This window comes from Artemia franciscana, chromosome 6 (assembly GCF_032884065.1).
Source record: "Artemia franciscana chromosome 6, ASM3288406v1, whole genome shotgun sequence".
Lineage (NCBI taxonomy): Eukaryota > Metazoa > Arthropoda > Branchiopoda > Anostraca > Artemiidae > Artemia > Artemia franciscana.
In genome coordinates, this window is record NC_088868.1 from 353,459 (window position 1) to 375,678 (window position 22,220).

The window sequence follows — 22,220 nt, forward strand, 5'->3', positions numbered from 1 at the left end:
AATGAAGCGGTTAATTATCCATCTGAATTTTTGAATTCCGTGGATCTTTCAGGGTTTCCACCACACGTGCTACAACTAAAAATAGGCGTACCAATAATACTTTTAAGAAATATCAACCCACCAAAACTTTGCAATGGCACGCGACTTGCCGGAAAAAAACAATGGAAAACCTAATAGAGGCCACAATCTTGACAGGGCCTTTTGAGGGTGAGGCTGTTCTTATTCCTCGCATTCCCATGATTCCAACGGATCTGCCTTTTCAATTCAAAAGATTGCAATTCCCAATTCGATTAGCATTTGCAATCACCATTAACAAAGCTCAAGGTCAATCATTAGAAAAATGTGGTATAGATCTCAATACTGATTGTTTTTCCCATGGACAATTGTACGTTGCATGTTCGAGGGTCGGTAAACCTGACAATTTATTTATATGCAGCGACAATTGGACAGCGAAGAATGTTGTATTATCGCAAGTTTTACGCAGTTAATTTGTATTGTATCTATCTATCTATCTATCTATACAAAAACGAGTTGTGTGTATGCATGTTTGTTTTTTTGTAAAAAGAGCGTTTGCATATGACGTCATTATTAGTACGTACGGCTTTGTATATGGACAGACAATGGGAAAGCCAAGAATGTTGTATATTCGCAATTTTTACGTAGTTTGAAACACATATATAAATCTATCTATATTCACAGGTGGGACACAGGGACACAACTACAATGGCGCGTAACTAATATGGCGCGTAACGACTTACGCGCGCGGGGGGCTTGGGGGGGCGCGAAGCGCCCCACCAACTAGGTGCTGGGGTGGCGCGAAGCGCCACCCCAACAGCTAGTATATATATATATATATATATATATATATATATATATATATATATATATATATATATATATATATATATATATATATATATATATATATGTATATATATATATATATATATATATATATATATATATATATATATATATATATATATATATATATATATATATATATATATATATATATATATATATATATATATATATATATATATATATATATATATATATATATATATATATATATATATATATATATATATATATATATATATATATATAATATATATATATATATATATATATATATATATATATATATATATAAATAAGTTGTGTGTCTGTCTGTCAGGTGACGTCATGTTTCTGTGTCGACTTACGTCATGAAGTTAATTGTCGTCATTTTTGCTATGACGGTGACGTCATTAATGGTATTTAAGACATGCGTTCACGGAAAAATGTTTAATTGTAAAATGACTAAAGAACCTACAATGGCAACAGCCGAGGAAGCTGCTCAAAGAGTCTATGCCAAAAAACTTGCTGCTGATAGAGAAAGTAAGAAAAGAAAGCGTGCCGAGGAATCACAAGAACAGCAAGAAAACAGGCTTGCGGCTAAAGAACGCAAAACCGCGCAGTTAGATGAAAATCCACCTGGAAAGCGAGAGTCAAAACATATCAAAACTGAAAATGATAGTGATGATGATTGGGTTTGGGATTTTGACTTGGATAAGGTCATCAATGCCTACCAGATTTAAGTTAAAAAACAAAGGTTCGGCGATATGTACTTCATAGTGACACTGAAAAATAAAGAAGAAAAAAAACTGAAAAAATTTAAAAAATTAAAAAAAACTAAAAAGAAAAAACACTCAAAGATAAATTACAGACCGGGACACAAATGACGACCGACACAGAGGGAATATAAATGACGACCGGGAACCTCAAAGAAAAATTACAGACTGGGACATCCGGACACAAATCACGACCGAGAATATAAATGACGACCGGGACACAGGGACAAAACTACAACGGGGACGCCGGGGGCACAGGCGGGATATATAATTGACGACTGAGACACAGGGATTGTTTGAATAGAAATTACAGACCGGGACACAAATGACGACTGGGACACTGGGACACAGGGAATATAAATGACGACCGGGACACTCAAAGAGAAATTACAAACTGGGACACCAGGACACAAATGACGACCGGGACACAGGGAATATAAATGTTATTTATATGCACAGACAATGGGACAGCGAAGAATGTTGTATATTCGCATGTTTTACGTAGTTAAAATATATATTTATATCTATCTCTATTCACAGGTGGGACACAGGGACACAGCTACAATGGCGCGTAAACTAATATGGCGCGTAACGACTTACGCGCGCGGTGGGGCTTGGGGGGCGCGAAGCGCCCCACCAACTAGGTGTTGGGGTGGCGCGAAGCGCCACCCCAACAGCTTGTATATATATATATATATATATATATATATATATATATATATATATATATATATATATATATATATATATATATATATATATATATATATATATATATATATTCACAGGTGGGACACAGGGACACAACTACAATGGCGCGTAAATAATATGGCACGTAACGACTTACGCGCGGGGGGGCTTGGGGGTGACGCGAAGCGCCACCCCAACACCTAATTGGTGAGGGCGCTTCGTGCCCCCCAAGCCCCCACGCGAATGTAAAACTTGCGAATATACAACATTCTTGGCTGTCCCATTGTCGGTGCATAATAATAGATTGTCAGGTTTACCGACTCTTGAACAAGCAACATATAATTATCCATGGGAAAAACAATCTGTATTCAGATCTCTACCACATTATTCTAATGATTGCCCTTGAGCTTTGTTGATGGTGATTGCTAATCGAACATTCCCTGTGTCCCCGTCGTCAGTTATGTATCCCCCTGTGCCCAGCGGCGTCCCCGTTGTAGTTGTGTCCCTGTGTCCCGGTCGTCATTTATATTCCCTGTGTCCCGGTCGTCATTTGTGTCCCGGTGTCCCAGTCTGTAATTTCTCTTTGAGTGTCGCGGTCGTCATTTATATTCCCTGTTCCCCGGTCGTTATTTGCTGTTGCCATTGTAGGTTCTTCAGTCATTTTACAATTAAACATTTTTCCGTCCACGATCTTCTTACAATTAAAATTTGTCTTTGAACGATTTTCTTAAATACCTTTAATGACGTCATCGTCATAACAAACATGACGACAACTAACTTCATGACGACATGACGACACGATGACATGACGTCACTCGACAGACCAACAGACAACTTATTTTTTATATATAGAATAGATATTTTATCTCGCAGTCGTTATTTGTGTCCCAGTGTCCCAGTCTGTAATTTCTCTTTGAGTGTCCCGGTCGTCATTTATATTCCCTGTGTCTCGGTTTATAGTTTTCTTTTTCTCTTTTATTTTTCAGTTTTTTTCCTTTTTAGTTTTTTTTCTTTTTCAGTTTTTAGTTTTTTTCTTTTTTAGTTTTTAGTTTTTTACCTTTTTTTATTTTTTTTAGTTTTTTAGCTTTTCAATTTTTTAGTATTTTTTTTTTTGTTTTTTTTGTAGTTTTTTACCTTTTTTAGTTTTTTTCTTCTTTTGTATTAATGCTAAAGTCAAGGTTCGAACCTAAAACCTCTCGGACCTGGAACCTGGAACATAACGCTTTACCAACTCAGCTACTTCGGCACAAAAGGAATGTTCGATTAGCAATCAACAAAGCACCAGGACACAGGGAGTATAAATGACGGACCAGGACATAAGTAAAAAAAAAAACTAACAAAACTAAAAAGAAGGTAAAAACTACAAAAAAACTAAAAAGAAAAAAAAACTAAAAAATCTAAAAATCTAAATAAACTAAAAAAGAAAAAAAAAAGGAAAAAAATAAAGGAGAAAAACAAAACTAAAAAACGAATGTATATACAGACCGGGACACCGGGATACAAATGACGACCGGGACACAGGGAATATAAATGACGACCGGGGACACAGGGACACAACTACAACGGGGCCACCGGGGGAAACAGGGGATATAAATGACGACCGGGACACCGGGGCAGGGAATGGTCGATTAGCAATCACCATCAACAAAGCTCAAGGGCAATCATTAGAATCATGAGGTATAGATCTGAATACAGATTGTTTTCCCATGGGACCATTATATGTTGCATGTTCAAGAGTCGGTAAACCTGACAATCTATTTATATGCAAAGACAACGGGACAGCAAAGAATGTTGTATATTCGCAAGTTTTACGTAGTTTAAAACCATATATATATATATATATATATATATATATATATATATATATATATATATATATATATATATATATATATATATATATATATATATATATATATATATATATATATATATATATATATAATTATATATATATATATATATATATATATATATATATATATATATATATATCTATATTCACAGGTGGGACATAGGGACACAACTACAATGGCGCGTAACTATTATGGCGCGTAACGACTTACGCGCGCGGGGGGGCTTGGGGGGGGCGCGAAGCGCCCCCACCAACTAGGTGATGGGTGGCGCGAAGCGCCACCCCAACAGCTAGTATATATATATATATATCTATATATATAAAAATAAGTTGTCTGTGGATCTGTGGATCTGTGGATCAGGTGACGTCATGTTTGTCCGCATATGACGTCTGAATTATTTCACACTAATACAAAATAAGAAAAAAAACTAAAAAAGGTAAAAACTACAAAAAAAACTAAAAAGAAAAAAAAACTAAAAAAGCTAAAAAACTAAAAAAAAACTAAAAAAAGGTAAAAAACTAAAAACTAAAAAAAAACTGAAAAAAAACTAAAAAAAGGCAAAAACTACAAAAAAACTAAAAACTAATAAAAAAACTAAAAAATCTAAAAAACTAAAAAAACTAAAAAAACTAAAAAAAGGTAAAAAACTAAAAAAAAAACTAAAAACTAAAAAAGAAAAAAACTAAAAAAAGGAAAAGACTGAAAAATAAAAGAGAAAAAGAAAACTAAAAAAATATGAATAAAAATACAAAAAAATAAAAAAGATAAAAACTACAAAAAAACTAAAAAGAAAAAACGAAAAAAAACTAAAAAAGCTAAAAAAATAAAAGAAGCAAAAATCTAAAGAAGGTAAAAACTACAAAAAAAAAGAAAACAAAATAAAAAAATCTAAAAAAGCTTAAAAACTAAAAAAAATCTAAAAAAAGATAAAAAACTAAAAAAAAAACTAAAAAAAGGAAAAAACCATAAAATAAACTAAAAACTAACAAAAAAAATAAAAAAAGCTAAAAAACTAAAAAAACTAAAAAAAACTAAAAAAGGTAAAAACTAAAAGAACTAAAAAAGAAAAAAAACTAAAAAAAGGAAAAAACTGAAAAATAAAGGAGAAAAAGAAAACTAAAAAAATATAAATAAAAATAAAAAAACTAAAAAGATAAAAACTTCAAAAAAAACTAAAAAGAAAAAAGAAAAAAACTAAAAAACCTAAAAAAAAGGTAAAAACCAATAAAAAAAAACTAAAAACAAAAAAAGGGAAAAAATTAAAAATTTATTTCATCATAAGTTTTCAACTGACGAAATTACAGACCGGGACATCGGGACACAAATGACGACCGGGACACCGGCACATAGGGAATATGAATGACGACACTCAAAGAGAAAGCGACCGGGACAAAAGGAATGTTCGATTAGCAATCAACAAAGCACCGGGACACAAATGACGACCGGGACACAGGGAGTATAAATGACGACCAGGATATAAGTAAAAAAAAATAAAAAAACTAAAAAAAAGGTAAAAACTACAAAAAAACTAAAAAGAAAAAAAAATAAAAACTAATAGAAAAACTAAAAAATCTAAAAATCTAAATAAACTAAAAAAGAAAAAAAATAAAAAAGGAAAAAAATAAAGGAGAAAAACAAAACTAAAAAACGAATGTATAGACAGACCGGGACACCGGGATACAAATGACGACCGGGACACAGGGAATATAAATGACGACCGGGACACAGGGACACAACTACAACGGGGACGCCGGGGGGGCACAGGGGGATATAAATGACGACCGAGACACCGGGACACATGGAATATAAATGACGCCCGGGACACTCAAAGAGAAATCACAGACTGGGACACCGGGACACAAATGACGACCTGGACACAGGGACAAAACTACAAAGGGAATGCCGGGGGGCACAAGGGGATATATAGATGACGATGGCGACACAGGGAATGGTAGATTAGCAATCACCATCAACAAAGCTCAGGGGCAATCATTAGAATCATGAGGTATAGATCTGAATACGGATTGTTTTCCCATGGACCATTATATGTTGCATTTTCAAGAGTCGGTAAACAATCTATTTATATGCACAGACAATGGGACAGCAAAGAATGTTGTATATTTGCAAGTTTTACGTAGTTAAAAACATATATATATATATATATCTATATTCACAGGTGGGACATAGGGACACAACTACAATGGCGCGTAACTAATATGGCGCGTAACGACTTACGCGCGCGGGGGGGCTTGGGGGGCGCAAAGCGCCCCCACCAACTAGGTGTTGGGGTGGCACCCCAACAGCTAGTATATATATATATATATATATATATATATATATATATATATATATATATATATATATATATATATATATATATATATATATATATATATATATATATATATATATATATATATATATATATATATATATATATATATATATATATATACATATATACATATATATATATATATATATATATATATATATATATATATATATATATATATATATATATATATATATATATATATATATATATATATATAATATATATATATATATATATATATATATATATATATATATATATATATATTTAACTACGTAAAACTTGCAAATATACAACCTTCTTGGCTGTCCCATTGGCTGCGCATATAAATAGATTGTCAGGTTTACCGACTCTTGAACATGCAACATATAATTGTCCATGGGAAAAACAATCTGTATTCAGATCTATACTCATTATTCTAATGATTGCCCTTGAGCTTTGTTGATGATGATTGTTAATCGAACATTCTCTGTGTATATATAATTGTCCATGGGAAAAACAATCTGTATTCAGATCTATACTCATTATTTTAATAATTACCCTTGAGCTTTGTTGATGATGATTGTTAATCGAACATTCCCTGGTTGGCATGGCGCTTCGCGCCACCCCAACACCTAGTTAGTGGGGCACTTCGTGCCCCCCAGGCCCCCCCGCGCGCGTAAGTTGTTACGCGCCATATTAGTTACGCGCCATTGTAGTTGTGTCCCACCTGTGAATAGAGATATATATATATATATATATATATATATATATATATATATATATATATATATATATATATATATATATATATATATATATATATATATATATAATATATATATATATGTTGCATGTAAATAGATTGTCAGGTTTATTGACTCTTAAACATGCAACATATAATTGTCCATGAGAAAAACAATCCGTATTCAGATCTATACCTTATTATTCTAATAATGTGTCCCTGTGTCCATGTCGTCATTTATAATCCCTGTGTCCCGGTCGTCATTTGTGTCCCGGTGTCCCAGTTTGTAATTTCTCTTTGAGTGTCCCGGTCGTCATTTATATTCCCTGTGTCCCGGTCGCCATTTGTGTCCCGGTCTGTAATTTATATTCGAACAGTCCCTGTGTCCCGGTCGTCATTTATATATCCCGCCTGTGCCCCCGGCGTCCCCGTTGTAGTTGTGTCCCTGTGTACCGGTCGTCATTTATATTCCCTGTGTCCCGGTCGTGATTTGCGTCCGGATGTCTATTTTTATATATATATATATAGAAGACCCCCTGTGCCCCCCGGCATCCCCGTTGTTGTTGTTTCCCTGTGTCCCTGATTGCTAATCGAACATTCCTTGTGTCCCAGTCGCTTTCTCTTTGAGTGTCTCGGTCGTCATTTATATTCCCTATTGTGTCCCTCTGTCCCACCTGTAAATATAGATATATATACATATTTATATATATATATATATATATATATATATATATATATATATATATATATATATATATATATATATATATATATATATATATATATATATTTAACTACGTAAAACTCACGAATATACAACATTCTTGGCTGTCCCATTGTCTGTGCATATAAATAGATTGTCAGTTTTACCGACTCTTGAACATGCAACATATAATTTTCCATGGGTAAAACAATCTGTATTCAGATCTATGCCTCATTATTCTAATGATTGCCCTTGAGCTTTGTTGATGTGATTGCTAATCGAACATTCCCTGTGTCCCCGTCGTCATTTATATATCCCCCTGTCCCCCCCGGCGTCCCCGTTGTTGTTGTTTCCCTGTGTCCCGGTCGTCATTTGTGTCCCGGTATCTCAGTCTTTAATTTCTCTTTGACTGTCGCGGTCGTCATTTATATTCCCTGTGTCCCGGTCGTCATTTTTGTCCCGGTCGTCATTTGTGTTCCAGTGTCCCGGTCTGTAATTTCTCCTTGAATATCCTGGTCGTCATTTATATTCCATGTGTCCCGGTCGTCATTTGTGTCCCGGTGCTTTGTTGATGGTGATTGCTAATCCAACATTCCTTGTGTCCCGGTCGCTTTCTCTTTGAGTGTCCCAGTCGTCATTTATATTCCCTATGTCCCGGTCGTCATTTGTTTTCCGATGTCCCGGTCTTTAATTTTGTCAGTCGACAAACATGACGTCAGTCGACACACAAACATGACGTCACTCGACACAAACACACACACACACACAGACAACTTATTTTTATATATATAGATAGAAGATAGATAGATGTCCTGGTGTCCCGGTCGTCATTTGTGTCCCAAACTCCCGGTCTGTAATTTCGTCAGTCGGCAAACATGACGTCAGTCGACACACAAACATGACGTCACTCGACACACAGACACACAGACAACTTATTTATATATATATATATATATATATATATATATATATATATATATATATATATATATACTAGCTGTTGGGGTGGCGCTTCGCACTACCCCAACATTTAGTTGGTGGAGGCGCTTGGCGCCCCCCCCCCCCAAGCCCCCCCGCACGCGTAGGTCGTTACGCGCCATTGTAGTTGTGTCCCTATGTCCCACCTGTGAATATAGATATATATATATATATATATATATATATATATATATATATATATATATATATATATATATATATATATATATATATATATATATATATATATATATATATATATATATATATATATATATATGTTTTTAACTACATAAAACTTGCGAATATACAACATTCTTTGCTGTCCCATTGTCTGTGCATATAAATAGATTGTCAGGTTTACCTACTCTTGAAAATGCAACATATAATGGTCCATGGGAAAACAATCCGTATTCAGATCTATACCTCATGATTCTAATGATTGCCCTTGAGCTTTGTTGATGGTGATTACTAATCGACCATTCCCTGTGTCGCCGTCGTCATTTATATATCCCCCTGTGCCCCCCGGCGTCCCCGTTGTAGTTGTGTCCCTGTGTCCCGGTCGTCATTTATATTCCCTGTGTCCCGGTCATCATTTGTGTCCCGGTGTCCCAGTCTGTGATTTTCTTTGAGTGTCCCGGGCGTCAATTATATTCCTTGTGTCCCGGTCGTCATTTGTGTCCCGGTGTCCCGGTCTGTATATACATTCGTTTTTGAATTGGTCTTTTTTTTAGTTTCTAGTTTTTTACCTTTTTTTTAGTTTTTTTAGTTATACCTCATGATTCTAATGATTGCCCTTGAGCTATGTTGATGGTGATTGCTAATCAAACATTCCCTGTGTCCCCGTCGTCATTTATATATCCCCCTGTGCCCCCCGGCGTCCCCGTTGTAGTTGTGTCCCTGTGTCCCCGTCGTCATTTATATTCTCTGTGTCCCGGTCGTCATTTGTATCCCGGTGTCCCGGTCTGTATATACATTCGTTTTTGATATGGTATATGATGAAATAAATTTTTGTATTTTTCCCCTTTTTTTCTTTTTAGTTTTTTTTATTTTTAATTTTTTTAGTTTTTTTTTCTCCTTTATTTTTCATTTTTTTTCTTTTTTTTTCTTTTTAGTTTTTTTAGTTTTTTAGCTTTTTTAGTTTTTTTATTAGTTTTTAGTTTTTTTTTCTTTTTAGCTTTTTTGTAGTTTTTACCTTTTTTTTAGTTTTTTTAGTTTTTTTTTACTTATGTCCTGGTCGTCATTTATACCGTCCCGGTCGTCATTTGTGTCCCGGTGCTTTGTTGATGGTGATTGCTAATCGAACATTCCTTGTGTCCCGGTCGCTTTCCCGGTCGTCATTTATATTCCCTATGTGCCGGTGTCCCGGTCGTCATTTGTGTCCCGATGTCCCGGTCTGTAATTTCGTCAGTCGAAAACATGACGTCAGTCGACACACAAACATGACGTCACTCGACAGACACACACACACACACACAGACAACTTATTTTTATATATATAGATAGATATAGATAAGTTGTATGTATTTTTGCGTTGAGGGTTTGCATATGACGTCTGAAAAATAAAGAAGAAAAAGAAAACTGAAAAAAGAAAAAAAGGTAAAAAACTAATTATAAATTAAAATGTACTATCCGTCCGTATTTTACACTATCTTCTATAAAAAAAGGGAAAAAACTAAAAAAATAGAAAAATAAGAAAAAAAACTAAAAAGAAAAAAATGAAAAGCTAAAAAAAGAAAAGAAGAAAAAACTAAAAATAAAACTTGAAAAAAACCTAAAAAAAGAAAAAAACTAAAAAAGAAATAAAACTGATAAAAGAAAAAACTAATAAAGAGAATAGAGAATAAAGCTAAAAAAGAAAAAACTAAAAAGAGAAAAAACTAAAAAAGAAAAAAGTTAAAAAATAAAAAAAAACAAAGAGAAAAAAATAAAAAAATAAAAAAATAAAAAGAAAAATAGAAAAAACTAAAAAAGAAAAAACTAAAAAAAGAAAACTTAAGAAAATAAAAAATAAAAATTAACAAAGATAAAACTAAAAAAAGAAAAAAACTAAAAAAAAATAGACAAAACTTAAAAAAGTTAAAACTTAAACTTTTTTCTTTCTAAAAAAGAAAAAGAAAAACTGAAAAAAAGAAAAACTAAAAAAAAAAACTAAAAAAAGGATAAAAGATAAAAAAATAAAAAATCTGTCCGTCTGTTACACTGTTTTCTATAAAAAAAAGGGATAGAAACTAAAAAAAAATAGAAAAAACCAAATAAAAAAAAAAAACTAAAAACAGGAATAAAAACCGAAAACAAAATTCAAAAATAAAAAATAAGAAAATAAAAAAAAACTAAAAACAAACAAAAGAAATTTGATTAAAACTTAAAATGAACAGAAATTACTCCGTATATGAAAGGGGCTGTTCCCTCCTCAACGCCCCGCTCCTTACGCTAAAGTTCGAGTCTTTATCTCAAATCTACTTTTTAAACAGTAAAATACTTTAGCGTAAAGAGTGGGGTGTTGAGGAAGGAAAAGGCCCTTTCATATACGGAGTAATTTCTGTTCGTTTTATGTTTTAATGTCGCTACTTACTTTCAGCGTAAAAAACTTTTTTTTATTTAATTTTTGAAGGTTTTTGAATTAATGCATGTTTTGATGTTGGCCCTCCGCGCATGAATACTTAGGACAAAATTTGCATTTTTTTTTTTTTTTGCTAAATGAATTTCTCTTAGTTTTGGTCGGACGGCTTAGAGAAAAAAAGGGGTGGGGAGGAGGCCTAGTTGTCCTCCAATCTTTTGGTTTCTTAAAAAGGTAACTAGAACTTTTAACTTTTACGAACTTTTTTATGAGTAAAAAATATACGTAACTTACGAATTACCTTTCGTAACGAACTTCTATATTCGTATATTTTTACAACTTATATGAGGGGTTTTGCCCCCTCGTTAGTACCTTGCTCATTACACTAAAGCTTAAATGCTTTCCAAATTCTTTAAGATTGACCCCTGAATCACGAAGGCCGTAGAATAAATTGTTGAAATTACTAAAAAATACTCTAGTGTAAAGAGCAGGTATATAGGAGGAGATGAACTACTCATATGTGTAATAATTTCTGTTCGTATTAAGTTTTAATGCTGCTCCTTACTTTCCATTGAAAAAACTTTTTTGATTAACATGATCACCGGGTCGATACGATCATCCCCGAGGAAAAAAAAAACACGCACCCGTGATCGGTCGTCTGGCAAAAAAAATACGAAATTCTACATTTTTGTAGATAGGAGCTTGAAACTTCTTCACTACAGTTCTCTGATACGCTGAATGCGATAGTCTGATTTTCTTAAGATTATATGACCTTTAGGGGATGTTTCCCCCTATCTTCCAAAATAACGCAAATTTTCTTAGGCCCGTTACTTTTGATGGGTAAAACTAAATTTGATGAAACTTATATATTTAAAATCAGCATAAAAATACAATTCTTTCAATGTAACTAGTGGTACCAAAATTCCGTTTTTTAGGTTCCCGGTTGCTATTGAGCCGGGTCGCTCCTTACTTTGAAAAGTGAACTAGAACTTTGTTCTCTGATACGTTGAATGTGATAGTCTGATTTTCGTTATGATTCTATGACCTCTAGGGGGTGTTTCCCCCTATTTTCCAAAATAACACAAATTTTCTTAGGCCCGTAACTTTTGATGGGCAAAGATAATTTGATGAAACTTGTATATTTAAAATCAGTGCGAAAATACGATTCTATGATTATCTATTAGTATCAAAATCCCTTCTTTTTTTTAGTTTCGTTTACTATTGAGCTGGGTCGCTCCTTACTACAGTTTAGTACCACGAACTGTTTGATATTTTGAAAAGTCCTCCTCTCATCGTGAAAATTAGATAATCGAATTTTATAGACAAACCGCAGTAATGCGTCTCCATTTGTTTTCTTTTTGTTCTTCTTTTTCCATTGTTCTTCTTTTCCATTATAATACATTTTTGAAAAAGCGCAAATGCTTTGGAAAGGAGACTCAATACAACGTCATCACATCATCACTTTAATAATAAGAAAATCAGAATCCTTGAGGATAAATACTAAAAAACTAGAAGAATACTTCGAAGACCAGACTGCCTTTTCATGACGAAAGTAAAACAGTTCAAAATAGGGATGAAACCTTTTAATTGACAGTAAACAGATATAAAATTGTTTAACTGGATATTTCGAACACATATACAGTATTCATCATCAGCAGTAAAACTAAAAGACATGAATAAAAATAAACAAAATTTATACCTAATAAACTATAAGTAATTAGTTTATTCGGTATGAATTGTGTTTATTTTTATTCATGTATTTTAGTTTTACTGTTGATGATGAACACTGTATATGTGTTCGAAATATCTAGTTAAATAATGTTTATATCTGTTCACTGTCAATTAAAAGGTTTCATCCCTATTTTGAACTGTTTTACTTTCAAAATCAGAAGAAAGACCAATGCCTGCTCTTTATTAACTAACAAAACTAGTAAAAGTATAGAAAATACCCAGACATTTTCCCCAAGGAAGTGAATATTTATGAATTTTGGCTCCCTTTTGTTTATGACGGTTTCATTTAATATTTAATTCTTCACCTGACTTCTCTTTCATATCTGTCGGGGCTTTACAAGTATTGAAAACGTGGACTAGCAATCATATTCAGAACACGATCATATGTCAAAAACATAGCAATAACTAACAGTCTTTATATCCTCTCTTTCCATCGAATGAATCATTATTTTAAATTGCATAATAATTCACGCAGGATATTTTCCTGATGAGAAAAACTCTACCGTACTTATTCGCCGATATATTTTTAAATAAAGAAAATAAAATGGGACGTCATAATCTGAATTGGATTCACCGCGACAAACATGCTTGAAAAATAAATGTTAATTCATTGGAAAAAAGATAGAGTTATTTTTGTGGTCGTAGCTTGTTTGTGTTTACTTGGAGTCATGGTGCACAAAGCTAGAAACTTGGCTAAAAGCCAAGAATTGAAAAAGAAGCTTCCACAAAATCTTCCACCCATATATCAACACAATCAAACTGGCAACTACGAGTCTGAGCCATGGCCTAAAGGAGACGGCCCAGGGGAACAGGGTATGCCTTATAAAGTACTGCCTCAATTCGAAAACTATGCCGAAAGATCAGTTTCTGAATATGGCATGAATATTGCTGTTTCAGATGCAATTGCGATGAACAGAACAATACCAGACACGAGACAAGAAGAGTGTAAATATTGGGATTATCCTACAGACTTGCCCAAAACCTCCGTCGTGATTGTATTTCACAATGAGGGATTTTCCACTCTTTTGAGAACAGTTCACACTGTGATTGAGAGATCTCCAGCTCAGTTTCTTGAGGAAGTTTTACTAATTGATGATTTCAGCGACAAACCTGATCTTAAAGAGCGTTTAGAACGTTATATTAAAAGATTCGGAGGAAAAGTAAGACTTTTAAGAAATGAGGAAAGAATGGGACTGATTAGAACTAGATCAAAAGGTGCTCATGAAGCAACAGGGGAGGTTGTTTTATTCTTAGATGCACACTGTGAAGTGGGACTCAACTGGCTTCCACCACTTTTAACTCCTATTCAGTTAGACAATACGACAATGACTGTTCCCATCGTAGATGGCATTGATTCAAATGACTTCCATTACTCTTCCACTTACCCCGAGGACACTCATATCAGAGGTATCTTTGAGTGGGGTCTATTGTACAAAGAGAAGGAACTACCGCACAAAGAAGCTGAAAAACGAGCTAAAACCAGTGAGCCTTACCCTTCCCCCACTCATGCAGGTGGTTTGTTTGCTATTGATCGAAAATATTTTTTAGAACTAGGAGCGTATGATCCTGGGCTTCTTGGTTGGGGTGGTGAGAATTTTGAACTATCATTCAAGGTGTGGCAGTGTGGAGGAAAAATTTTGTGGGTCCCGTGCTCAAGAGTTGGTCATGTTTACCGTTCTTTTATGCCATATACATTCGGGAAATTAGCAGAAAATATAAAAGGGTCCTTGGTGACTAGAAATTACAAACGTGTCATTGAGGTTTGGTTTGACGATGAATTTAAAAAATATTTCTACACACGGGAACCTACTGCTCGACTTTTGGATGCAGGAGATTTGACAGAGCAAATTGAATTAAAGCAACGCTTAAATTGCAAGCCCTTTAAATGGTTCATGAAAAATGTCGCATATGATGTTCCTGAGGACTTTCCTTATTTACCACCCAATATTCATTGGGGAGAAATGGTTAATGTCTTGAATAAAGAATGTCTCGACACTGAAAATAATGAAGTTCCAACTTCAATAACAACTTCTGTATGCCACGGCTATGGCAATAACCAGGAAATAAAACTCAACACGAAAGGGCAACTATCTACTGGTGAAAGATGTATTGTTGGAGACAATAAAGGAGTTCAACTAGTTCCCTGTGAACTAGGAACTGTTGACGGACCATGGCAATATAATGAAGAAAACAACTTGATGTATCATACAAAGCTTGGTAAGTGCTTAGCAGTCCATAAACATAACAAAAAACTAAAAATGCTTCCGTGCATTGCTAAATCTAACTCCTTCAAATGGATATTCCGATCATTTGAGCCGAAGTAAGCCAGTGGCTTACTTAACCAGAATATCCTAAGCCACATCACATCGTAAACGATACTTTAAGACCTACTTTAAAATAAAACTTCTAAAAGAATTGTCACTTGACAGTGATTCGGAAATAACAGCTATTATCCATGTTGGTTTTTAATATAAAAGACTATTAATGAAAAAAAAATGATCAAAATTTTAAAAAGCCGGAAAACCAACGAAAATGGGAGTATATTTCTCCTACTGTTTTAAATCTATACATATTTTGATTCCATCTTGATTATTAATTAATTATATAGATTTTTATACTTCTTCTTAATTAAGCAACAACCTTAATCATCTTAATTAAGAGGATATTGATTATGCTAAAGTAAAGTTGATTATGAGGTATGAGGTATACAATTATTTAAAAAAACACTATTCGCTATTCGCCTACCAAGAAAGGCAATAAGCTCGGAAGGGCAAGCAAGGCTATAACTCTCAGCTAATTAAAACCACAGTCATATCACTCTACTCAATACAAAAGAAACTCAACTGACGAAGGAAGAAAGCAAAAAAAAGAAAGAGGAAAAGACAAAAAGAAGACAGAAAAAATTCACAACAAAATAAATCAGGGAAATACCTTGAATATAATTACAACCTGGAATATAATTACTACCTTCATATCACTCACGAGATAAAAGAAACTTCTTTTCCCGTGACTTGAAAGCCGGAAGACTAGGCGTACTTTCCACACACTCGGGCAATATATTCCAAACATGGGAGCCATAATGGCGAATTACAAAAGATCCCGAGTGGTACTGCTAAACTCACGAGCAAAGTGTCATCTGCAAACAGGATGACACCAGCATCCAACAGGCAATGCTTCACTCGATCAATTAAAATGATGAAAGGGAGTGGTCCCAGAATTAACCCTCGTGGGACCCCGCACTCTATTTTCTTTTTTGAAGACAAAAAATATCCATTCTCTACTATCTGATTTCGATTGTGTAGATATGATGAAAACCACTCAAGGCTTGAACACTTCACTCTAATCGAGTCAAGAGCTTGAATAAGCTTTGAGTGGTCCACCGTATCGAACGCTTTTTTCATATCCAAAAACAAAAAATGCAGGTATAACACCAGCTTCAAATTCATCATTAATCCAATCAACCGATTTCAGAACTGCCATATCCGTAGATAGCACTTTTCTGAACCCAAATTAGTTTTCCATTAGAATTTTATTCTTTTCAATATAATAGCTTAACTGGACATGTAACGCTTTCTCATATAACTTAGAGAAAAATGGGAGAATAGATATAGGTCTTCAATTCAATGGGTCATCTTTTTTCCCTCCTCTATGAAGAGGAACCACTCTTGCAATCTTTAGTGCTTCTGGCAAAACTCCAAGATCCAGAGAAAGGTTGATGAGGTGAGTCAAGACAGGTAAGACACTCGTTTTTCGGATTTTACGAGTATAAAAATTTTAATTTTGTTTATTGTACATTAAAAATGGTATACTTTTTATCAATATATTTATTCAAATTTACTTAAGCAATGTAGTTATCCACTAAATTAAGTTTATAAATACAAACATACCATATGGGATTCCCGAATCCAAAACTCCTTAAATAGAGAAATTCAGTCCCGTATCTTCAAATCCTTTTTCTAAGTCAAGGAGACTGCATCCCTCCTACTCAATTTCAGCTTTTAAACTCAAAGTTCAAGGTTTTTGCTCACTTTAAGGCTTTCGGACTTATAGTTCTATTACTCTTTAAGATTATTATATATAAAAAACAAAGTTTTTTTTTACTGAAAGCAAGGAGCAATATTGAAGCTTAAAACAAACAGAAATTATTCCGTATGAAAGGGGGCTGTCCCCTCCTCAACACCCCGATCTTTACGCAAAAGTTTTTTTTATTATTTTAACCCTTTCGCGACCGACGGGACCTTACAATCCCGGCATTTAAAAATCCTTTGGGCGCTTCTAAATTGATAGATAAAGTGATATAACCTGTTTCATCGTTTTCCACCTTTATTTGCCAGTCGATTGATGGGTAACAAGTCAAGGTTGCGTTCAGTATGAGTTATTCAGCTGACGGTGAAGTTTTGCTACTACTTTTTTTCAAAAAAGGTAAGAAGTCTTTTTTTTTATTTGTGATAGCGGGCTACAGCGTTTTAAGATCAGATCCAAAACTGCAATAGTTATTGCTTACTAGCTGTTGGGGTGGCGCTTCGCGCCACCCCAACACCTAGTTGGCGGGGGCGCTTCGCCCCCCCCCAAGTCCCCTCGCGCGCGTATGTCGTTACGCGCCATATTAGTTACGTGCCATTGTAGTTGTGTCCCTGTGTCCCACCTGTGAAAATAGATGGATGTATATATATATATATATATATATATATATATATATATATATATATATTTATATATATATATATATATATATATATATATATATATATATATATATATATATATATATATATATATATATATATGTTTTAACTACGTGAAACTTGCGAATATACAACATTCTTCGCTGTCCCATTGTCTGTTCATATAAATAGAATGTCAGGTTTACCGACTCTTGAACATGCAACATATAATTGTCCGTGGAAAAACAATCCGTATTCAGATCTATACCGCATTTTTCTAACGATTGCCCTTGAGCTTTGTTGATGGTGATTGCTAATCGAACATTCCCTGTGTCCCCATTGTCATTTACATATCCCCCTGTGCCCCCCGGCGTCCCTGTTGTAGTTGTGTCCCTGTGTCCCGGTCGTCATTTGTGCCCCGGTATCCCAGTCTGTAATTTCTCTTTGACTGTCTCGGTGGTCATTTATATTCCCTCTGTCCCGGTGTCCTGGTTGTCATTTGTGTCCCGGCGTCCCTGTCTGTAATTTCTCTTTGAGTGTCCCGGTCGTCATTTATATTCCCTGTGTCGCGGTCGTCATTTGTGTCCCGGTCTGTAGTGTCATCTTATAATAACGTCATTTACACAGCCTTATATACTTATAATGACGTCACATGCAAACCCACAAACAAACAAACATGCATATATACAACTTATATTATATATATATATATATATATATATATATATATATATATATATATATATATATATATATATATATATATATATATATATATATATATATATATATATATATATATATAGGCTACATGAAAATCCATAAATACGGTGGAGTTTAGATAACGTTTAATCGAAAGTATTTCAAACGAGCAGCCTCCTGAAAATCTGATAGAGATTTCAGGATAGGTACACTATGCAGAGAAAAATCCCCTGAAAATGTGCCGGGAGAGGTACACCATACTAGGAGAGTGAGAGAATCCCTGAAAATCCCGTGTGGATTGATAGCAAGCCATCGACTGGAGTGGCATTGAAAACGCACACTAGTGACACAATATATGAATACCTATGAATGCGGTAGAGTTTAAAGCAAACAGTTCGTGGCAACGAATGACCCAGAGCAGTTTGTAGTAAGGCGCAGTTTGTAAAAAATAAAATTTTGATACCAAAATATACATCAAAAGAATTGGAGTTCTATGCACATTTTAAATATATAAGTTTCGTCAAGTTTAGTCCTACCCATCAAAATTTACGAGCCCTAGAAAATTTGCCTTTTTTTGGAAAAACCAGAAGAAAGATCACGGATGTGTGTTTATTTGTTTTTTTTTTATTCCCCAAGGGTGATTGTATCGACCCAGCTGTCGTAGAATGTCGCGAGAGGGCTCATTCTAACAAAAATCCAAATTTCTAGAGCCCTTTTTAATTGAACAAGAAAATTGAACGACAACTAGGCCCCCTCTCATGCTAATTTTTGCCTAAGTCACCGGATCAAAATTTGAGATAGCTATTTTGTTCAGCATAGTCGATAATCTGATAAATATTTCTTTGAGGAAGACTTAAATCCACACAGTCTCCGTGGGAAGGGCTGCAAGTTATGAGCTTTGCCCATTGTTTACATGTAGCATTGGTTATTGGGAAGTATACTGACGTTTTCAGGGGGATTTTTTCTGGTGATGGTGGGGCGGAGGTCGGGAAGAGGGGGTTACATAAGAGAATTTTGACATGGAGGAATTTATCACGAGGGAAGAGATTTACCATGATTGGGAAGCTGGATTTTCTAGCATTATTAAAAAAACAATAGGAAATTAAATAAAAAAACAAGTTTTTTCAACTGAAAGCAAGGAGCATCATGAAAACTTAAAACGGACACGGAAATTATTACGTATGTGAGGGGGTTAGTCCCCTCCTCAATACCTCGCTCTTTCCTCTAAAGCATTTTCAGTAGTCTCAAAAGAGCTATTTGTTCTAATTAAACAGCCTTTGTGAATCAGGGGCCATTCTTAAAGAATTGGAACAAAATTCAAACTTTACTTTAAAGAGCAAGGTATTGACAAGGGGGCGGACCCCCTTCATATTCGTAATAAAAATATACGAATATAGAAATATTTACTACTAATAAAAACCTTCTTAAATAAAATTAAAAGTTCTAGTGGTTTTTGTAAGTAACCCAAAAAACTGGAGGTCAGCCAGGCCCCCATTTCCACCCCTTTTTTCAAACTACCCGATCAAAACTTTGAGTAAGCCAATTAGCCAAAAAAAGTAAAATTAATATGCAAATTTCGTTTTAGTTATTCGAGTGCGTTGAACCAAAATCAAAACCTGCGTTAACTCAAAAACGTTCAGAAATTAAATATTTTTTAAACTGAAAGTAAGGATTGACATTAAACCTTAAAACTAACAGAAATTATTCCGTATATGAAATAGGCTGTACCCTTCTTAACACCCCACTGTTTATGCTAAAGTTTGACTCTTTCTCACAACTCTACTTTTTAACCCTTTCACGACCAAGCCCTCGTTTTTCGAAAAAAATTGACGAAAAACATATGATTCCTGACCAAAAAGACATGCTGATCTTGAATATGCACATAAAAACCTTCTAAAATGAGCATTAAAAAATCTGTTCAAAGCGGGACTCTGTAGTCCCGCTGGGCAAATGAATCTGACCAAATGCTAGCCGAAGGGACTGAGAAATCTCGCTGAGCAAGTTAATTTTTTGTAAAAGAAAAATCGTTTATTCACAATATAAAACTTCAATTGCAATGTTATTTGAAACTCAGTTATTGATGATACTCATGATACTCAGCAAAACAATTCTTCCGTTCGTTGACGCACAACGTCACACCACATTTGGAGCAAATTGAGTGTGGTCTTGATTCAACTTGCTTTAGAGAACACATTTCACATCTTGAGCGTTGAGAAACAAATTTAGGCCAGTGATCGCCCAGACCACTAAGACGGACATCGTCTGGAATTGAGGCACCGCAACTCCCTCGTCTTTTCTTGTTAACTGCAACAGCCTTCTGAAAAGCACTTCCATTTTTCCTCTTCAATTGTGGCACAGACACGAGTCCTCTCACGACCCTTCGCCGAAACTCGAGCAGTGTCAATTTTTCTTCGGGAAAAAGGAGACTGTGCAAAACATGGGAATTACAGAGTGTCAAATCAACAAAACCCCAAAACAGTCGGTGCCACCATTTTAAAGACTTTCTATCTCTTCCATATGCTACCCTTTTCTGGTCTGAAAGGTTTACACCACCCATATGGTCATGATAATCCTTTGCTACTTGAGGGGCTGTGATAACCGAAGCTACCTCTGTACCATGGTAGTTAGAGGCAAACAGAACGTTCTTGGAATCCCTCCATTTATAGACACCAATTGATCCACTATGTTTTTGGTCGAAGCTTCCTCTATTTAAAGCTCTGTCGGGTGCAAGGACAGGAAGCCCCTTTCTGTTTGAGTGAATAGTACAACACGCAAAAATACCATCTTCCTTAAGTTGCTCAAGAAGAGAGACAGACGAAAAAAAGTTATCAAAAATGACGATATGCTCTTTCTTGGTGAGACATTCAGTCATTTGCCTCGCGACTCTACCGCCAAGTCCAAATCATAAGTCGTATTTGATAGCTTGGAATTTTCCTTGGTAAACTTCAAAATTGTAGACATAACCGCTCATGCAGGCTAAGCACCAAAGCTTATAGCCCCTTTTTATCGGCTTCATTGGGTTATATTGCTTTAGTGTGGAGTGTCCTTTGAAAAGAATGATGGATTTGTCAACACTCAGCTAAGTTCCATGCTTCACTAACTGCTTGAAGCGAAAGTTGAGCAGGTCAATCATCGGTCGCAGCTTGAAAAGCCTGTCTTTCTGGCCAGCTGTGATTGTCAGGTTGTCTCTGACATGCAAGTTTCTTAGAATATCTTCGAATTTGTTTCTTGACATCCTTGACGATACAAAAGAGACACCAAGGTCAGGATCAGTAGCCCAGTAATCCCTCATGCTTAGAAGTTGGTGGTACCCCATTAATAGATTTATCCCTAAGAACACCTTAAGTTCATTGTCTGTTATGTTGAGATTCTTGCCCTTCTGAACAGAATTAAGATTTGACAGAAAAACAAGGAGCTCAAGAAACTCATTGCTCAAGCAGGTTAGAAAAAAATCCATAGGAGTTGATTCACACCCTATTTCCTCTAAATTAGCCTCATGACTCTTCAAGTCCAACTGATGGGTTTGTGCGACAACTTTCTTCCATGTTCTTTGCCTTTCATTGACATTTGCTTTCCTTGCTGGTGGTCTTACATTTTTTTGGTTGATTGGCTGCACGAGACAGAACAGGTGCTGATGAAGCTGAAGGCACAGCAA

The 22,220-nt window shown here is 34.8% G+C and overlaps 2 protein-coding genes across 2 annotated transcripts; one reads left to right on the top strand and one right to left on the bottom strand.

Moving 5' to 3' along the window:
- The first annotated feature begins 13,349 nt into the window (after positions 1-13,349).
- Positions 13,350-17,609, top strand: LOC136027879 (N-acetylgalactosaminyltransferase 7-like). Its single transcript, XM_065705295.1, has one exon. It carries the CDS (start codon positions 13,799-13,801, stop codon positions 15,521-15,523), a length of 1,725 nt encoding a protein of 574 aa, XP_065561367.1. The 5' UTR covers positions 13,350-13,798; the 3' UTR covers positions 15,524-17,609.
- A 3,030-nt stretch (positions 17,610-20,639) lies between these two features.
- Positions 20,640-21,437, bottom strand: LOC136028453 (piggyBac transposable element-derived protein 4-like). The gene has a single exon (XM_065706293.1). The coding sequence runs from the start codon at positions 21,435-21,437 to the stop codon at positions 20,640-20,642; it is 798 nt and encodes a 265-aa protein (XP_065562365.1).
- Between the last annotated feature and the right edge of the window lie 783 nt (positions 21,438-22,220).